Raw genomic sequence first — 19,761 nt, forward strand, 5'->3', positions numbered from 1 at the left:
ATTCGCGAATGCGTAGAAGCGAACAATTTATGGGCTTGAATTTTGTTTACTAGAAAGCTTTCATTGTATTAAAAATGAAGCGACGACGGCATTTGCACTCATATTTTTCGAATTGCAATTCGTGGAATGAAAAATTTAAAACAAAAAAAAAACAAACGCACGTTCACGCCATGGCGGTTCATCAAACTAAAGTTTTTTCTCGACCTTAAAGCCCACTCTCGGCTATGTTGCCAACTTGCGAGATCCGGCGTTCATCTTCTGGGTGTACCTACCATTGCAGAATATAAGGTTTTTTTTTTTCGCTTCGTCTAGGTTTGAGAATCGAAATTTATTTTTTTTATCGCAGCACATTCTGTTATCTTTCATTATACGTCGTCGCGTTTGAAGCTTATCGGATAAAAGTAAACAAACCTTCGGCTTTTTGAGGTTACAGCAAAAGATAAAATTGGCACAATCGAAACCGGAACCCGTAGTTTTGGTAGATGAAAATTATTTTGACGAGCATGGTAACCATTGAAATCGATTTTTTTTAATCACCTTCGTGTTTCCTGTCGGGGAGAATTCACGTGCGTTTAATATTTCCGCGACGATAATTAAGGCAATTACATTTTTTACGTTTCCCGGGGAATTTTTATTTCGGCCCGTATTTGATCGCGAAAATGCTTTTGCATCGGCAACATTTTAACGTTCAAAAGTCCAAAATTCAAGAATACGACGCGCAATTATTTTACTAATCTTCTGCCAACCTGTCGGAAAATCATTCGCTTCGAACCGGTGTTTTTATTTCTAGAAACTGACATTTCGCAGAAATCCGGGAAGTGTTTGAACTTGAACCGTTGAGACGTTTTTTTTTTATTTTTATGCCTTCTAAATTTGTATCGTTGGCACAGGTCAGGGAACCAAATGTAAACCTATTCAACTGAAATCGCCGGGGCAGATGCCTAGCTGGAAGTTTCCGACGCCGCTAATAGATGGCGCAGTAATCGCTTTTGAAACGTTCAAAATAATTCGGGAAACGTACATTCTCAAGGGTAAATGAAAAATTATTTAAGCCGTTTTGTCGCCGTTAATTTCGAAGGTCATATTTGTGTGGCGCTCCACATTTTGGGGGTCATAGGTGTTTATGCGCATTGCGAGTTGTAATTAAAGGAATACTTTCATATATATAACTGGTTTTGTATTTTGCCATAATTAGTTATGTATTTTCACATGTCAGTTCGTGTAGCGTTCGTTGTAAACTTTTGTTTTGATTTGAAATTAAAGTAAGTTCTGTGGTATTCGCGGGTTTCGATCAACGGATGGTTTTTCTTTTCGTCCCACGTGTCTTCTCGTTTTCCTTGAACTCTTTTGGCGAAATTGTCCACATTTTTGAATTAATGTCGGACCATTAACGCGCATTTTCGTGTCTGGGGGCGTATAAACTCGCTGGCATTGGTTTTATATATATTTTTTGAACGTCGAATGCTTAATTAATATTAATTTTGCTTATTTCGATACGAAACGGGGCGACCGTTGTTGTTCGATGTGAATTTAAAAGTTTTATCACCTCCGCCGTTGATTGTCGATACGAGTCGAAGTGGGTTTTTGACATAGCGACATCCGCGATAATTTTGCGAACGGTTATGTTCAAAAGCCGAGTCAAGTCGATCCGTTTGATTTCACCAAAATCTGAAAATTGTAAAAGTAAACGCGATTTGTACAACCGCGGCACCGCTCGGCTACAGTAATTGTTGGTAACCACGTGTTTTCTAAATAATTAACATGTTATAAAGTCAAGGATTTATGTGTTGTCCTAAGAGCAGTAAATCGTAGGCAGCGTAACCATATACATCAAGCGTATATGTTAAAATAAGTACCGATTTTTGTTAACGTTTGTCGAAGTTTGAGTGCGACGAAAATTTGTGATTCGCCGCCGTTTTGTTATGAGCGGATTAAGAATAACGTCACAGAAATGGTAAGTGGCAATTTCAAGCTTTATGTGTTTATTGCGTCACGCTGTCAATTCGGACTTTTACTCGTTTTTTTGTATCGATGTAAATCTGGTTTTTTTTTTTCTTTCATTCTCCTTGGTTACATAATACACGTTGTAGATTTCTAGGAAGGCTTTCCGTGTATATCGGGCCTCTAAACACACGAATTATAGTAAGTAGACTTAATTCTATCAGTACGACCCCGTTGTCGTTAGTACGATTCATATTGCGTTCATAACCAGTAATTTTTATCAACAGTGTAATTGAATTAATAACACAGACAGCGTTTATGCGATACATGTTGTTAATACATGACACTATGGGGCAATCGAGAAATAAAATCTTTTATTCGCGCGTTCTGGGACTCTTATCTTGTCCGTTCCCGATATTGACCTTAAATTTCGAGCTTATTGATATAAAATTCACGCGGTAAATTATGAAGAAACTAATTTGAGCTTTAATAATAGGAGAAATATAGTTTGATTCGCTTAGTTATCCGCGTTCGCTTGGATATTGAAACGTGTTTACGCGCGTTTTAACCAATTTCTGCGTAGTCCTGGAATGTATACGACGCGTTTTGAGTGTGTTGACTGATAAGATAAATTATAACGACCATGTATTCACATACTTATTTTTACTAGTTTTTTATAATATATTGTAAACTAATGATTTGGGTTTGAGTTTTGCATTTAATTTTTTTTTTTAGTAAACTATTTCTGTATAAAGTGAACGTGTATGTATATGACAACGAAAAAAAAACACACTGTTAAAAACTTGTCCTAGATGTTAGACGTTTAAATAATTTAGCTCTGTGTGGGTGGGACTTTGTTTTAAAAGTTGAATACAAAAACTATTAGGCTTAAATGGAACATCTAATTTCAATTAAATTAAAATTAAAAATTAAATACTGCCGTCCATAAGTGTGCGTTGCATGTAGGAAAATTTTCATTGGTAAAGGATAGAGGATTTTTTATGTGCGATCGCTCCTACTTTGTCGGACAACCTCAATAAATCTAAAAAAGAGTATATTTTAGACATCAGTCACTTGTCGTGGTTGCAAATTCGAAAAATTCGACCTTGAAATGTTTATAATGAGATTTTGAAGCTATATACGAAATTTGGAACGAAAATAAAATATAGCACATAAAAAAAATCCCATCCTCTAAAAAGAATAAAATTTCCTGTATTCAGCGAACATTATAGGGACACTGTGTATAATGCCGCTTCTAATATTGACTATTACAGAGTACCGATTTTTTGGGAATATCTATTTATTTAAAAGTGTTTTGGAATTTGTTGCAATTTTAAAAATATTTAAACGAAATTATAACACATTTCTGAGGCTTATGGAATGATTATTTTTAGGACAAATCCCATTAGTTGCCCAATTAGTTGTCCCTTAAAAACAATCAACATTAAAATTATCCCAATCGTCTATTGGAGTTGGTAGTAATAATTAAAATTCTAACGGCACTCATTTTTTAATTTACTTTAAAGGCGCAGTGTTATATTAAAGGGTTGCATTTTAGAGTTAAGAAAATTTCGATAAATAAAACCTAAGTGAAACGATCCATTATACGATCTGGAAACCTATAGGAGATACGAAAAAAAGTTTCGTACAAAAGCTTCATGGACTCTTGTAAAGATTTAAAATATTAGAATTCTGTTGATACAGGGTGTCCCAAAAGTGCCCCCCCCCCGTCCGACATCATCTTTCTTATTTTAAATGAAACACCCTGTATATTTCGACATTTTTAGAATCCTTGGTTAAAATAAAGGCAGCAATTGAAGTTATCAATTCTAGGGCAAAAAATAACTTAAATTTGTAATCTATCTTACTTACTTTTTGATATATTCTAGGTTTAACATAATACCCGTATCAATTCTTGTCGAATTTAAAGCGGCCCACATTAGGTCACTTGTTGCCAATATTAGGAATTTTTTAAATAACAAAAACATGATACTACTTCTTTTAAAGAAATAATACTCCAGATAGATATACAAATAAAGCCTATTGCTAACAATACAGGGTGTCCATTAATAAGTAAAAATACTACGCACTTTAACAGATTTATTAAAACTTCAAAAATAAGTAATTAAAGTTTATAGGTTAACTAAAAAACTATAACTTATTTAAAATACAAATAAAATATATATTAACAAAAAGCTTGACAACTATGAACTTTTTAAATAGATATATGAAAAACAACAAAAACAAACAGAAATGTCAAAGTTTATGCCTTAATGCGTAAATAAAACATTGTGATGCCATAGCCAACTACATTTTTAAATATTTGGATATTTCTTTGTTGTTTTGATGCCAGATGAAACGAGCATTTTAATTTTTAACTAAACCTATGGCCCGAATTCACGAACCTTTTTTAGTTAACTTTTTTCTTATAGATTTATTTATTCAAACTTGTTACCTTGGTTAGTTATATAATATATAATATGAATTCTGAAGTTTTATTAAATCTATATTGTCAGCAATAATTTTTATTTTTATATCTGGTGTATCATATCTTTAAAAGAAGTAGTGTCATGTCTTTGCTATTTAAAAATTTGCCAACCAGTGTCCTAATGTTGGTCTTATCTTAAACCTCGAATATCTGAAAAAGTAAGTAAAATTTAAATATAAGATAAATTACAAACGCACCTTATTTTTTGTCCTAGAATTGATATCTGGATACAAATATTTGAAAATCTTGACATCTTGTTAATTGAATTCGCCAAAACGGCAACACCTATTTGGGACACTCTGTATAAGCTGAGGAGCATCTGTCAAACTGATTGAGTAGTACATCATCTCCTTATTTAGTGTTAAATTTTCGTTGCAATACCTGGATCAGTAGCGTCACAACACAATTTTATATGGTGCAATCAACATTTGAAAAAAAAAACACATAACCTCAATTTCTGCCTAGACTATGCAATATTCGAATAGGAATTTTTTAAGAAAGTGACCATTATTTTAACCAAGGATTCAAAAAAATGTCCAAACATACAGTGTGGGGGGCACACACTTTTGAGACACCCTGTATCAACAAAATTATAATGTTTTAAATCTTCAGGAGAGTCCAAGAAACTTTTATAAGAAACTTTTTTTCTCAGTGTATGTTGAAAAAAAATTGTATTTATCCTATTTATGTGAATTTAAAGATTATTTTCACACTGAAGATAAACGCCAATAGATCCGAAACGCTGCGCCACATGCCTATAGTGTTATTTAAATTTGATCTTGTAATTTAAAAAGCTTTTCAAATAGTTGATAAAATATAAGGTGTCCTATTAAGATCAGGAAAATCATTGCCGGCTATCGACACACCTGTTTATTTGAAAATGTAATAAGCGCCTATAAAAACATTTGTAAGCAAGTTTTGGAGGTAATCAAATAATAATAATACTATTAATAAAACGTTTGTGAAGTACTATTTAAATATTTTTTTATTTTTGGTGAATGCGTCAGGCAGTGGAAAATCTAATTTAATGCTCCTCGTATTATGGGTTGCCTAACCACTTCAGTCTATTTTAATCCTATATTTGCTGTTAAAGTAAGTATTCATAATTATTGTTAATAGAATATGAATTTCGTGGTAATAACGTTGCGCAATTGTTACCTATCTTATTTGTTTACGGTTCTACTAACTGCGTGCATTGAATGCATGTAAAGTTAATCTTTTATTGATCTTGCATTCTCTTATACCGACTTATTCCCTGATTAACATTATCGGATGTTCAATCCCAATAAAAGAAATGTTTTTCATCTGCCCATCAGTCAAAATAAAACGCAGCACTATATACTTATACCTACACGTTTGATCTGATAGATAATTCTAGATAAAATTTACAAGCTATTGTGGCTGATATCATTGACATATCATGTATTTTTTATAATAGCCGGTCTGACAGTAATATTAATAGTATAGAATAGCATGCTCGTGTTCCGTAAAGGTGGTCCATGTCTATAACAAAAAGACCGCCGATGTCCGAAGTGTCTTAACATCATTTGTCATTATAAAGTTTTGACCACCCCATAACTTGAAAAAGTCATTTGTCAAATATCAATTGTTTACCTTATCTAACCGCAGTTTGACCAGCTCTTTACAACCCTTTAGTATCTACTACCTTCTGTCGGTGGACACGTTTATTTTTACCTGGAACTTGAAAGAGTAGCGAACTAAAATATATTTTTTTTGCAGGAGGTGTTTACCCTTAACTTCCCTATAAGTAAATCTCACTTTGTATATGAATCGAATCGACTTAATATTGATTACTTATTTGTATTAGTTTGTAACTAACGAACCAAAGAAAAATTTGTACTATATGCCTTTTAAAATAAAAACGTGGCTCTGCTAGCTGGCACATAGGACCATATTCAAAGAAAAAACAAAGGTATAATCAGAAAGTCGTGCATTTGTACTTATTTGTTCATTTAAAAGGTAATTAAATTAATTAGATTACCTACAGGAAATTAACTCACTCATTCCCAATTTTTGTAGAGGACACCGGAAAAAAGATCGTGCACCAATCTTCTACGGCGACTGCCGATGAAAATAATAAATAAAATTAAAAATAAAATTGGTGCCAAAAATATTTAATTTTCGATTTTCTGTGTAGAAATGATGATTTGAATCATCAAAAAAATACTTATACGTATAGCAACGACTGTATGTATTATATCTAAAAATCATTGTTTGACTGTGGTGCTGTGAAACCATATTTTTGTAATTTTGATAAGATAAGATAACCATTGTTTTTCTAAATTATGAAACTGAATTTCCATTGGAAAATAAAAGAATATACGTAGTATATTGTTTCTTAATAATAATCATTATATTTTATATAAAGTTGTATTTTAATTTAAAAATCCCCAGCTGTTTTTCAAGGGCACAACATTTTTTTTTAGTAAAATAAAATATAATTACGCATATACTATATTACATTCCTTGTAATATTCGTTAAATTTCTATGCATATACTTACGTCCTGAACTCAACGTGTATTATAATTAATGATATGCTAATATCATGTAGCGGTTCGCTATTGGCGGAAAATCCAGGTTTTCGATTTGTCAGGCCAAGATTAAAAATAAGAACAAACCTTCTCAGGCTAGTAATTAATTGAAATTATTCTCTGGCCAAAGGAGAAAAGGAATTAGACAAGGAAAACCGGTATATAACTGCTTTGCTGCCCAGAAACCATATTTACCAGGATCGGACCTTGGAAATTTGTGAAATATTCGTCTAAGAATTTTTTTTTTGAATTTTTATTATCATAGTAGTTTCAGTCCGGAAAAATAATAAGGGGCCGTAGAGTGTTTTCTAGCATGTTATCGGTTTCCCAGATTCATTCTTCTATTTCAATTTCCTGTCTTTCCGTCTATCAAGAGGGTTTTAACGCCACTCATTTTAAAACTGGTGTTATGCCTTGTCACAGACCCTTTTACTTTCGCTCATACCAATTCTATTGGGTTCAATTCATTTTTAGATTTTTCGTCTTGTGTGACAGACTGTGACAGACCCACGAGAAATAAGTTGTAGTATTTGTTGGAAGAAGTCATCAGCATTCATGTCTTCATGATAGCCCGCAGTCCGTTTTGATTGAAATGCTAGTGAGACATCACCGATTAATCTATTTTTGCTGCCAATGTCATTAATTATTAATCATTTACGAGGGTCGCTTGAAAAGTTTTGGACCTCAGCTTGAAGATGGCGGTCACTGAAAGTTAGTGATCGTGCTGTGCACCTCTTGGTAGTTACTTACCAAAGTTTCAGCCGTGGTTTTAGTTGAGAGGCGTTTGAGTGAGTCAATGGAAAAAATTGAGTATATGTAAATTAAAGTCGAGTTGGACTGTGTATGGGGACAGCGAAATTTTGGGCAGCTGAATTTAAAAGTGGCCGTAAGAGCTTGGGAGATGATGAATGTTCGGGTCGCCCTAATGAGCTTAAACGACCGTCGAATTAAAGTGAGTGAGATAGCAACAGTTATGAAAATGTCCTAAGAATGTGTTTATCACATTTTAAATCACCGAGAAAGTGGTGGCTACTGTTTTTTTGGGATAGACATGGAGTTAATTAATCGATTACCTTCAAAAAGGATCATCATAATTTGACAAGCGGAAAAACAGTCACATTTTGAAAAAAAAATCTGTTTCATATCTCGTCTCATACCTCAACTGTTGCCATGGCGCAAATCATCCGCCTTACTCTCCAAATCTAGCCTCAAGCGACTTCTTTTTGTTCCCTCATCTGAAAACTGCGATCGAAGGAGAAAGATTTTCGTGTGAACAATTATTTTATTTATTTTAGAAAAACGTTGGGTAATATTTAGAGTGACGGGAGCATCGCTGGAGAAGTGTATAGAGTTACAAGGAGGCTATGTAGACAAATAAAAAAAAATAAGGAAAAATGTCTTGTATCGTTGTTAGGTGGGAAATTTTTCAAATGACCCTCGTAGTGGTCTTCTCTATCTGCCATTCTTGGGTGCTTTGAAAATCATCATAGGTTCAATTCTACGCTTGTTAAACACGGCTAAGACCAGATCAATAATGATTTATAACTTTCTCGTAGTGAGATGCAAAGCATAGCTCTGATGATTTTTTGCAGTACTTTCTAAACTTTATTACTTGTACTTACTGCCACGTTATTTTTGTTGGCAAAATAATGGTCACTGCAAAGAAAATCAAGTATTTTCACTTTAATTTCTGTTGCAATGTGTGAAAATAACGGAGATATGTAATATTTTCATAAATTTTTATTGTAATCTTCTTTTAAATTCGATTTTTGTTATTTTTAGTTCAACAACCTCTCACATTTTTTCCCGAAAATTTAAAACGATTGTTAACTTATTTGCCTATCTATCGTAGCTAGCAGATTCAAAAAAAATATTTGATTATTACTGACAAATCGTCAATGCGTGTTTTAAAATTGAAAAGAACATGTCAAAAATCAAAATATCGCATGGGATCCATTTATAAAGCGGCGGTGAATGTAACTGGTTCGATCGTCGCGAATTTCAGCGAACCGGTCCTGAATTTGATCCCGGATGAAAGCATGGGACCGGAGCCGGAGGTCACTTGACGCAGACGGCAACACATCAAGCGTGACTGCAGGAAAAGAAACGCCGCCGTAATCAATTTCGACCAATCAGCGGCCGGTGTGGGTTGCGGGGTCCGAACTTGGTCCCAGAAACGAACGGCGCCGAATCATCTATTCTTATATGCGGCCCAACTAATATCGATTCGATTTCCACAATTTTTAACCGTCGAGCTTTTAATCGAAAAGCCACTCGCTCCGGTTGTAAAAGGTTTAGATTTACGCAGGGTCGGGTAGTTTTCAGTTTCTATTTTTGTGTCGAGGAAAAAGGAAAACAAATTATTTGTTTATGATAGCATCTCGATGTACGGGCGTCGAATTCAAAAATCGGACATTTTTTTTTAAGGGATTATGCTTTTATCCATGTCACCACCATTCCATTCAGTACAAAATCTAAATTTATTGCTTTTTGTCTTAACAGCTGTTTGTTTTTTTTTTTCAAAAAATCGATAATAAATAATTAAATAAATAGCTTAACCATTAATAACAACAAATTAAATTTGGCAGCAAAGGGCTAAAAGTCAGACTTCTGGCTCAGCCAGATACTGTTGCAGCCCAAAATTAAGCTTAAAATTAACGATATATAGAAACATACGAAGCTTGCATTGGGAGTAGGACGGAATTAAGGACAAGGAAGTATCTAAATAAATGTTTATTGGGGTAGAAACGAAAATGAAATTTTGCTAGCATGCATTTTACTTACCCAAAAGGCAATTTTTGAACTTATTTTCAGGGTGAATAGTGCGAGAAAAACGTCTATTAAGGATATAATATATTGATTAATAATATCTGCAATTTGGTATGAGAAGGACCTTTTGAAATGCCTTTTTCGCACATTAAGTGATTTTGCAATAGCGTGAAGTTTATATTGATTGAAAATATTCAGCCAGCCCGACCTAACTGGATATGTTGTTTAGCAGTTTTGAATTCGATACTTCTCTATATTATCTGGACAAGGCATGAATACGCTGTTTTAGTGATTAAACTGTGGCAGAACTAGAGTATCGCATAGAAGCCTTTTAGTACCCTGTGAGAGACAATGACGGCTTCCATAAATTAATTTTAGATTACAATATGAAATCTTTTCATAAATCTAGAGTAAGTCCTAAACTTTTGCAGCTGCTACAACAAGACCAGAGTTTTTTATTGAGAATTTTAGGTTGCTTTTGCTATCAATTTGATCGTCATTTCACTGCAGATTTATTAGGTTAGTTCAGAATCGTTAAACCTATTCAAATCAGAATTAATACTGTTACTTGTTTCATTCAGGCAGTTCTCAAAAAAAGAAAAGAAAAGTATCATTGAGTGTCATCGGCATAAAAATGATAATCATCATAAGTTTCATACTGTTCACATATCATGGCAACATTTCTGGTAAAAAATGCAAAAATTGCCATTCATTGCTGTTCTTTTCTTGTTGGGTATCTTCGTAACTGCTCCCCAAATATTTCTTGGTAATGGCAATGTTGATAAGCTTTTCAGCTCCGTTATAATATATAATAATTTAGGGTGTTCGGGAATTTTTCCTTAATAATTATTTTATAAGGCTGTTCGGAAAGTCATTTCGTTTTTTCCCGTCAGAGGACTTAATTACGTTTTTTCGAAACCAACTTCACACTTAAGCCGCATAACCATTATTTGTCTTGAGAGCTGATATTGCAAGGCTTGTGTGTGAAAAAGTTCTATTAATTCTACGCAGTAGTTTTTGGTTGGTGCCCTTTTAAATATGGAGAGCAATAAGTAGCATTTTCGTCATATTTTACTTTTTTTACTTCAGAAAAGGTAAAAATGCTGTCCAAGCGAGAAAAAAATTGACGGATGTGTATGGAGAAGGCGTGTTAACAGTACGCCAGTGCCAGAACTGGTTTGCAAAATTTCGATCCGGCAATTTTGATGTCGAAGATGCACCACGGTCTGGAAGGCCGGTCGAAGCTGACAAAGATGCGATAAAGGCATTAGTTGATGCAAATCGGCGAATAACCACACGAGAGATCGGTGAGAGATTAAATTTGTCGAATTCGACTGTTTATGGCCATTTGAAAGGCATGGGCTTAACCTCGAAGCTCGATGTGTGGGTGCCCCATGTCCTTTCGAAGCGAAATTTGTGTCGTCGCGTTGACGTGTGTGATTCGCTCCTCAAACGTCAAGAAAATGATCCATTTTTGAAGCGGATTATTACTGGGGACGAAAAATGGGTTGTATACAACAACGTTAAACGCAAGAGGTCATGGAGCGGAAAAGATGAACCGGCTCAAAGCGTGTCAAAAGCCAACATTCACCAAAAAAAGGTGATGCTCTCCGTTTGGTGGGATGTCAAAGGAATCGTTTTTTTTTGAGCTTTTGCCGGACAATACAACGATTAATTCAGAAGTTTATTGTCATCAACTGGACAAATTGAATGATTCACTTAAAGAGAAGAGGCCCGAATTAATCAACAGGAAGGGTGTAGTGTTCCACCAGGATAATGCGAGACCTCACACAAGTTTGGTCACTCGCCAAAAACTTTTACGGCTTGAATGGGACGTACTGCAACATCCACCATATTCTCCAGATCTGGCGCCTTCCGACTACTATTTGTTCCGGTCCCTGCAAAATTTTTTGGATGGCAAAACCTTTACCTCAAATGAAGATGTCAAAAACCACCTGAACCAGTTTTTTGCCAGCAAGGACCAAAACTTTTATGAGAGGGGAATTATGTTACTGCCAGAAAGATGGCAAAAGGTGTTGGACCAGAATGGACAATATATAATTTAATAAAATATTTATTCATTATACGAAAACTGTCTTTCATGTTCCCCAAAAAAAAAACGAAATGACTTTCCGAACAACCCAATAATAGCATGCTGAAAAACTTTCATTTTGGCGCAGTTATTATCAATGTTTTTTAGGCTAAATTTGACGTGCCCGTGAAAATGTCCTCAAACATTTTTGTGTAAAGTTTTTCACAAAATTTTGAAAGCTCACTATCAAATACCAGGCTTTAAATTAAACCGCTTCCAAAAGAATAGCCCTTTTGCCCTACTAAAATTAAGAACATGTTTTAATAATTTAAACATAAGCTAAAATTATTACAATATAACCAGAGGGTGTGTTATAAACCTTTTTTATGGTCTATAAGTTGAAAGGCATTGTCTAAGGCCCTTTCGCATTCTAGTTCGGTCTAAAAAGACAAAAGAACATTAGTAATAAGTGTGCTAAATTAAAATTTTTATAGTTGTTAAGGAAAATTCATTAAAACATTTTTTTTTGACCCGATCTAATTCGTTATTTTTGATTTTTCGAAAAAATACTATATGAACTTTAATATTGGTTGCTCATCATTTCCGGACACCCTGTATACCGTCTCTAGTTTAGAATAAAATAAGCAAGTCGATGAAATTTTTTTTCGAAAACATGCTCAATTAGAATTCTAAGTTGCACCTTGTTTGGTGTAAGAATGTAGTATATGCAGCGTGTTGTAAATTTTTTACTTGCCACAGGCCTACCAAATTTCATAGTTTTATTAATAATATTAATATTTTAACAAAATCACAAAAGGCAAAGTTGAAGTTATTAAGTTATATTAAGTTGTAGCAGAAGTGTAACAGTAAGTGTATAACAAATATAATTAATTTAATTGAACTTACACGTGCATAAAATTTTCTTACATCAAGAAGAGCGCAATTTAAAACACTAATTTGGAACAAAAAACATTCTTCGATGTAGTGAATTTATTCCAAGGTAGAGGGATTGTATGAATATTAGTATCATAACTTTGAAGCTATTTTTATTATCATTTCGTTTTTATCTCATTGTAACTGCTATGTTAATACAGCTAAATTTTCAATACTCTGTCATAAGGACTATTATTAGGTAGGTAACATCATAGTTATTTCACTTTGTATGTTACATCAAAGTTCGCTTTGACAGTTTTGGGTTTTCAATTTAAAAAAAGGAACGCCAGACTGTAATTAGAATGGAGAACGTCTTTCCCGAAAAAAAAGGCATTTATCTTGTCGGCCATCTACGCCAATGTACGAAACAGGTCGGCGAAGACAGATGATAAATGATATTTCTTAATAGGAATCCAGATCTCCTCTGTGAATTGCTCTATCGACCGTCTTCATTGGATAAAAGCTTCTAGCGGCACCCTTGCGTTGCCGCTTATCTCCTTTGCTTTTAATCAACCGAAGATTCATTATTTTATCACTCGCATGGCCATAAAATATACCGCAGCCCCATTTTAACAAATATGCGCATATTCTATTTTTTACATTAAAAAATGCAACTAATTTTTTGATTCATCGACCAGCTAATGTTTTGTTTTTTGTTTTCTTTTCCTTTAAATTTTGAATTTTGTTCATACGTTCATATATAGATTATAGGTTCTTGTGTAGTTCGTGCATCAAGAAAAATTTGTCGCGCTATGTGTTCGTTATGTGCTTCCGAGTTAATTAAGGAAGCCATATGCATTAAGAAAAGTTCGAAACAAAACGAATTTAAATTTTCTTTTGTTTCGATATTCAGTACGCTGTAACCGAGAAAAAAAGTCTGCATAATAAAGTAATTAGTTTTGGTAATTAATTAGTCGTTATGTGTGTTTATTTAAATACTCCAATTCAATTCAATTATAGATTCGTTAAACACTTATATAGGCCGGTAGGAACTTCAGGTCAAATTTGTTCGAGTTATTTACAAACCGCTCAAAAAATAAAAATTAACAATAAATAAATACAGTTAAATTAATGATCATTTATTATAATTATATTACATAATTACTATTATTGTAATATAAATTGTGGAATTTTTTATATCTTTACTTTTAAGTTTACCAAATAAAACAGAACAAAAAAGGAGGAGTGTCATTATTTTAATTTTTAATTTTAATTTTAATATAAAAATTGAAACTAATTATAACAAATAAAATTATGAATTACGATAAACAACATAACGACATTCTACATTTAGTTTCTTAGTTGTTTGTTGTGGGTATAGGAGTGAAAATGAAAAAAAAAGTCCCGAGATGGACTACGCCACCTAAAAAAAGTAATGTATACAGAAATATCAAAAATTTTGGAAACATCACAGTACTTTTTTATTTATTGGGTGATCCGTCGGGTACCACTGAATAAAGCTAAACGATGTTCTTAAAATCGTTTTATCAGATGTCTCCAAGGGACTCAATATTGAGGTTGTAGCTCTTAACATTTTCATTATTTCTGCATAGTTTAAATCTGATATCTTTTAGCGCTCCAAACATATAAATAATCTTCAATATAAATGTTTTACAACCTATGTTCAAAAGTACTCAAAAGTACGCAAAATAAAAATAAATGAGCTATACTGTTTTCTTCTATGCAGGTGATAAAAAACTCTATGGCAAACTAATACCTATAGAGATACTTAGTATACGAGTTGCAGAAAAATTGTTATATTTGTATCGTCATGTGGCATCAATTTTTAAAAGAGCGTAATTTTTTATTTAAATGGTTCCCCTGTTGCTGCCCTATATAAAATTTTTGAAATATCTGAGGTAAAAAATAATTTTTCAAGTTCGCTTCGTCGTTGGATTGGTTACGGTTACGTAGCTATCTCAAAAATTGCAAAATCAATTCAAATTGATGCAAACATTCAACTTTTTCAACTTCTTAAAGAAAATTAAACTCCATGTGTTGTACAGCAGTTTATGCACCATCGTACTAAAATTTTTTAACTAGCTCTATGTCAAATTTCCAGATTTTTCTTTAGTTTTGAACTACTCTGTACACATTCTCATGTGATAAATAAATATCTGAAACTTTTTCCGGAAGTTGTCAAAGGTATAAATACAGAAATTCATTTTCACGGGAATGGGGCATGATTTTGCAATTTGAAATTTCTAATGTCATGGTGATGATTTGTAGTACTCTTATATAGGTTTAACCTTCCTCAAATCTTTTAGTTAGGCTTTGGTATTTTGCCCAAAGTGTTACTTGATCGTTCCGTTTTTATGAAAAAAAATCTGGTTTCGTTCTTTGCGGTTAACATGGTGTCCCGGCGTGCTGCGTGTTGGGGTGATTTTAATATCTGCGGAGTTGGTTGAAGGTATATTAATCTCCATATTTTAGTGAAAGTGGGTAGTACTGTAACGGTTTGTCAGGTTTTGGATTTGTTTTTTCTTTTGCAAATCGTGTAATTCCGTATACAAGTTCAGAGAAAGTTTTCGGTTTTCCATTCGGCCTTTTGTTTATTTATTTTTATAAAATCGGCCAAAGAAATTATGTTGACGTTATAAGCTCGCGTGGATAATAGATCAGAAAATTGCTCTAAGATGATGTGGCGTAATAGTGATTGTTATATGCGCAACGCGTAATTTCCTGATATCTTAATAAAGATTTGCTACAGATAGAGAGAGGAGTGAACCGTTCCGAGTTGTCCAGAAAAAAAAAAACAAGCTAAAAATCCAAAGACGTAAAAATAATTAAAGATGGCGGTTAATATTTAAAAGCGAGCGGTAATTAAGGTGGCGTGTGTTTTTTTTTAGTTTTGATTAATGGATATCGCTTGGGATTCGAACATTGGCGGGCCAGGTATGGAGTTGATAGATGAGGTAAAAGCGAGTGGAGAACAAAACAACTCCCACTTTTCCATTACGCTTAATATACGTAGAAAATTAAAACTCTGCGTGAGTTATATCGTGCGAGAGTTAATGACAAAAAACGAATAATATGCTATAAGTGAATGCCGCCCATGGACGCAGGCAGTGCCATTTTTTGGAGGGGATTGAAATTAAACCCGAGCAGCCATTTTATTTAGAAACGTTTCTTTAAAAAGATTTGTTCTTATAGAATCCTTTTTATTCTAACAATAAATTCATTAAATAACGATTTGCCTATATGCTTTATGTCTACAGAGTGCTTCAATGTTCAATGTTAAAGGGGTCATTCCTTGTTCAATGTAAAAGTCAAAAGTTAACTAACCATTTGGGATATATCGTTGTCTGGAAACCAGCATAGCATAGCATAGCATTAATAGTTATAAGTTAGTTTCATACATATTTGTTAATAAATTATTTTTTAAGATTCAATTATGGATCAATATTGGTTCAAAAACACTGTACGGAAAGGTATACTTAGTGATGATAGTTTAATGACAACATATTGTAAATGTTGATTAAATTAAAATTAAATTATTTTCCCTGCTGAGTATGCATTGGTTATTAGATATCAAATTAGAAATATGTAGTTTAACTTATTTGAACATCTTAATTAAACTGACAATTTGTTTGCATTAATTTCTAAACAGCGAAACTGCGTGTGAGGGCGATAAGGCGCCTTTTACTTTATTATTAAGTACGTTATTATCTATGAATAGTTACACAATAAAATTTGAGAGAAAATTTTTACCTTGACGGATTTGTATCTGTTGATAAAATTGTCGTTATCAGTTTTACTATATCTTCGCCATGCGTTTATGTAATAGTTCCATTTTTTCGTTGATGCTGTTCTTCCAAAGAGTTCTGAATGACATTGTATGTGTTGTACGTAAATTTCATCGAACGGTTTTTTTCGCAATGGCTCAGGGTAAGTTTGCCGATGATTAAAAGCGTTGGAAATTCAGGTCTCTCGATAGCAAAAAAAAAAAATTAGAACGTCCGAAAGAAATTTGTTCGAATTTTTTTTCGTAACCGCAAGAGAATGTACCGCCGCCAGTGAGTATATAGGATGTATCGCAGCGGGTCGACAAGATGGCGGCGGTATTATCGTGACCGCTTCAAAACGCGGCTCTCGTTCCAACGAATGACTCTACGCGGGAGACAAAGGTGTGGTTCATAAAATTTCTGCTACCCCACGGTTATATCTCACACCCATTGTCTTTCCATGCTCCTCCCAATTCCAATATACAGTTACGATGCAATTGCCGTTTCGACGCATGCACCAAAAATCCCTATTCCTATACACGCATATAGTTTCTTGAATCCGCTTTTTTCTATGATTTTCAAAATGAATTTTAATAAATATTTTCTCATTTATTTTTTAAAGGCGTTTTTTGCACGTGGGTGGGGGTATTTGGTATTTATTTGTTCATCATGTTGTTTTTAATGATTTGTAATAAATTTAGTTTACGTGAAATGTATTATTCCCTTGTTTTTTCTTTGTTTGAATCATGCCTTAAATAAATTTTCAAGGACGTCTTTTTTGGGTGGGCGTAAATTGGAGGGTGTTTTTTTTTCTCTGAAAGTACTTCATTGCGTGAATATCGCCATGACAGCAAAAAAAAGTAGCAAAATGTGCCTCTAGGATAATTTCATTAATATACTTTCGAAATGTTTGGTTCTTGTTTGTGTTTTTCTTTTCATTAATCTGTGCTACCTGTATGTTGAGAGAAAGAGCTTAGCTTATTCTCGGTATTAATTGTAATATCTCAGTTAACACTTTTTAAAAAGGCTGGGGTGGTAATACAGCTGGTAGTAATTCTATGTGGAAGCAAGAAACGGCATATGTAATTTGTAATCTTTTTTTAAATCACAAAAAAACCGCAAATTTTTAAAATGAAGTTTGTTCCACTTGTCTGTCACCTATTATCTGTGTCTAGAAGTAAATTTATTTAAATACGCCGTGTGCTCATGCTTGCTACAATATTTGGCCTGACCAAAAAAAATTGATAATTGCATGGACAATCATAATTGCTTCGGTTAAAAATAGTTAAATCTGCGAATGTTCTCGTTGATAACATCGACTTTACGTTATCGTCTAGTATCTTATCGGCTTGTGTATTTATTTCGTATTGCCTGTTTTATCTTCAGCCAACAGTTTCATGATAGCGTTACACGCGTCGTTTTCAGAGTGTTGTTCGTTCGTTCGATGTAATTTTCAGTTTATTTTTTGTTCCCTTATTAATGCCTGGACTCTATTAACCATGAGAGACTCGGTAGGTACCTCTTATCGTCTTATTTGTAGTTTCGAACAAAATGTAACTGAAAACTGGTTGTCACATTCTTATATACTTAATTTAAATTCCATCGTCAGCGCCTTATTATATTTAATATTGGGCAGACAGTAAATAACTTTGTTAATTGCTTTTTGATTTACGTTGTACATTCTGAAATTTGTTAGTTAATGCCGCTGCAGTTGATTTTGAACACTAAAATTGATCTTAGTAAGCGTCACTCTTTTTTTTTACAGGATATGGATTTAATTGAAGCTCTGTGGAAACAAGACGTCGATTTGGGGTTTTCGTTGGAAGCAGCTAGTCAGAAAGAAGATACGATTAAGAAAGATTGTTTGGAAGATGAAGCGACTACGTCCATACCCCCTACAGAAGAGGAGCATTTGGAGAAAATCAAATGCATCGAAAAAGAAGACATTAAGGTAACGTCATATATCCCAGCATGTTGTATATTGAATGGTGTTTGATTTTGTTTGTTTTCAATTGAAAGGAAGAGGAAATCGAACACGAAGATGAGGACTTCTGGTCTGGGGTGGACTACACTATCGACACCGAAACAGGTGAGTTTTTCAGCCTTTTTTTCGAAAAATTCAAAATAACTCTCCATTTCACCGTAAGCACGATTGAGATGTGTTGAAGCATTTCATACAACAGCTGCAGATTATATTAACCGTACAGAATCGCACAAGAACTTATGTGGTTAATTTTCCGTGTCAAATTTTTCAATTGGCCATTGTTTTTAATTGATGTTGAATGTTAATTTCTTTTTATAAAGGCTATATATACTTACATATTTTGGAGGCGGGAATTCACTCTGAAAACGGCACATTTTCGTGTTCCGTTTGGCTTCGAAATAAAATAAAAAATGCACCTGCCCAGTATGTTTCGAAGTGAAATAATTGAATCGATTTACTGAAGCGACAACTTACAAAGTGAAATTTTAAATTATATTTCGATTTTCATTCTTTTTTCACTTTCACCCCGTATACCTTACCTAAAAGGAATTCGTCGCCTCAAATTATAGAAGAAAGTATTTTAAAGACGGCGAGGGAAAGTACCCGAAGGGACCAGAAAATAATTGTTAAAAATAAATATAATCATTAATACAGGACTTCGGATAATAGAAAAAAATTGCTGACGTCATCAGTTGTCACAAAAAGATCATTACTCATAACGGCGGGGCTACTGTTGAAGTATTCTAGGGTAGGAAACGCAGCTTCAATCCATTAATTTGGATGCTAGCACGCAACATTACTTGCGATATTAAATTTTCGTGTTTTTCGATATATATATATATATATAAGTAAAAATTCCGATGAGAAGTTTTTATAGCTATGTGACAAACTAGTTTATTTTTTATTGAACTCTTTTTCTGCAGAATGATCAATTTATTTTTTGTAAATTTATTAGGGTACTTAACAAGCTGTGTAAATTTGAAATAAATATATTGACAAAATAATCTCCTTGCTCTTACAAAGTCTGTATTCATAAGTAAATGAATTTTTATTTAATGATCTATATATGTTTACGCCATGTAAATCTGTTATCATATAATTTAGTATGAAGCGAATTTTGCAAATTTTCGACAATAACATGTTTTACAACATTTCAAAAGAATATGTAAATTTATTTTCATATGATATAGTATGAAACAAAAAATATAGGACTTAACGATAAATTAATGTTTATTGACAAATTACGTCGCACTCAATAGAATGTATAGATTTTTTTTTTTAATTTTGGTTAACATTTTTATTACTGGTGCAATTCTTCAAGAATTTTTTAAGCTCC

General features: G+C 33.3%; 1 protein-coding gene across 3 annotated transcripts in view; it reads left to right on the forward strand.

Moving 5' to 3' along the window:
• Nucleotides 1-19,761, forward strand: part of LOC132695888 (segmentation protein cap'n'collar) — a 51,093-nt gene that overhangs the window by 2,881 nt on the left and 28,451 nt on the right. The window contains exons 1-3 of one of the 3 annotated variants that reach the window (XM_060660466.1): nt 1,146-1,262; nt 18,207-18,392; nt 18,461-18,530. In XM_060660466.1, coding sequence (XP_060516449.1) covers nt 18,210-18,392; nt 18,461-18,530 — 253 coding nt within the window. In that variant the 5' untranslated portion in view covers nt 1,146-1,262; nt 18,207-18,209. Of the gene's footprint in view, nt 1-1,145; nt 1,263-1,649; nt 1,955-18,206; nt 18,393-18,460; nt 18,531-19,761 lie in introns of those variants that run through there. The other 2 variants (XM_060660465.1, XM_060660464.1) reach the window with 2 other exon arrangements.

This window comes from Cylas formicarius, unplaced genomic scaffold, assembly GCF_029955315.1.
Source record: "Cylas formicarius isolate icCylForm1 unplaced genomic scaffold, icCylForm1.1 PGA_scaffold_12__32_contigs__length_19106922, whole genome shotgun sequence".
NCBI lineage: Eukaryota > Metazoa > Arthropoda > Insecta > Coleoptera > Brentidae > Cylas > Cylas formicarius.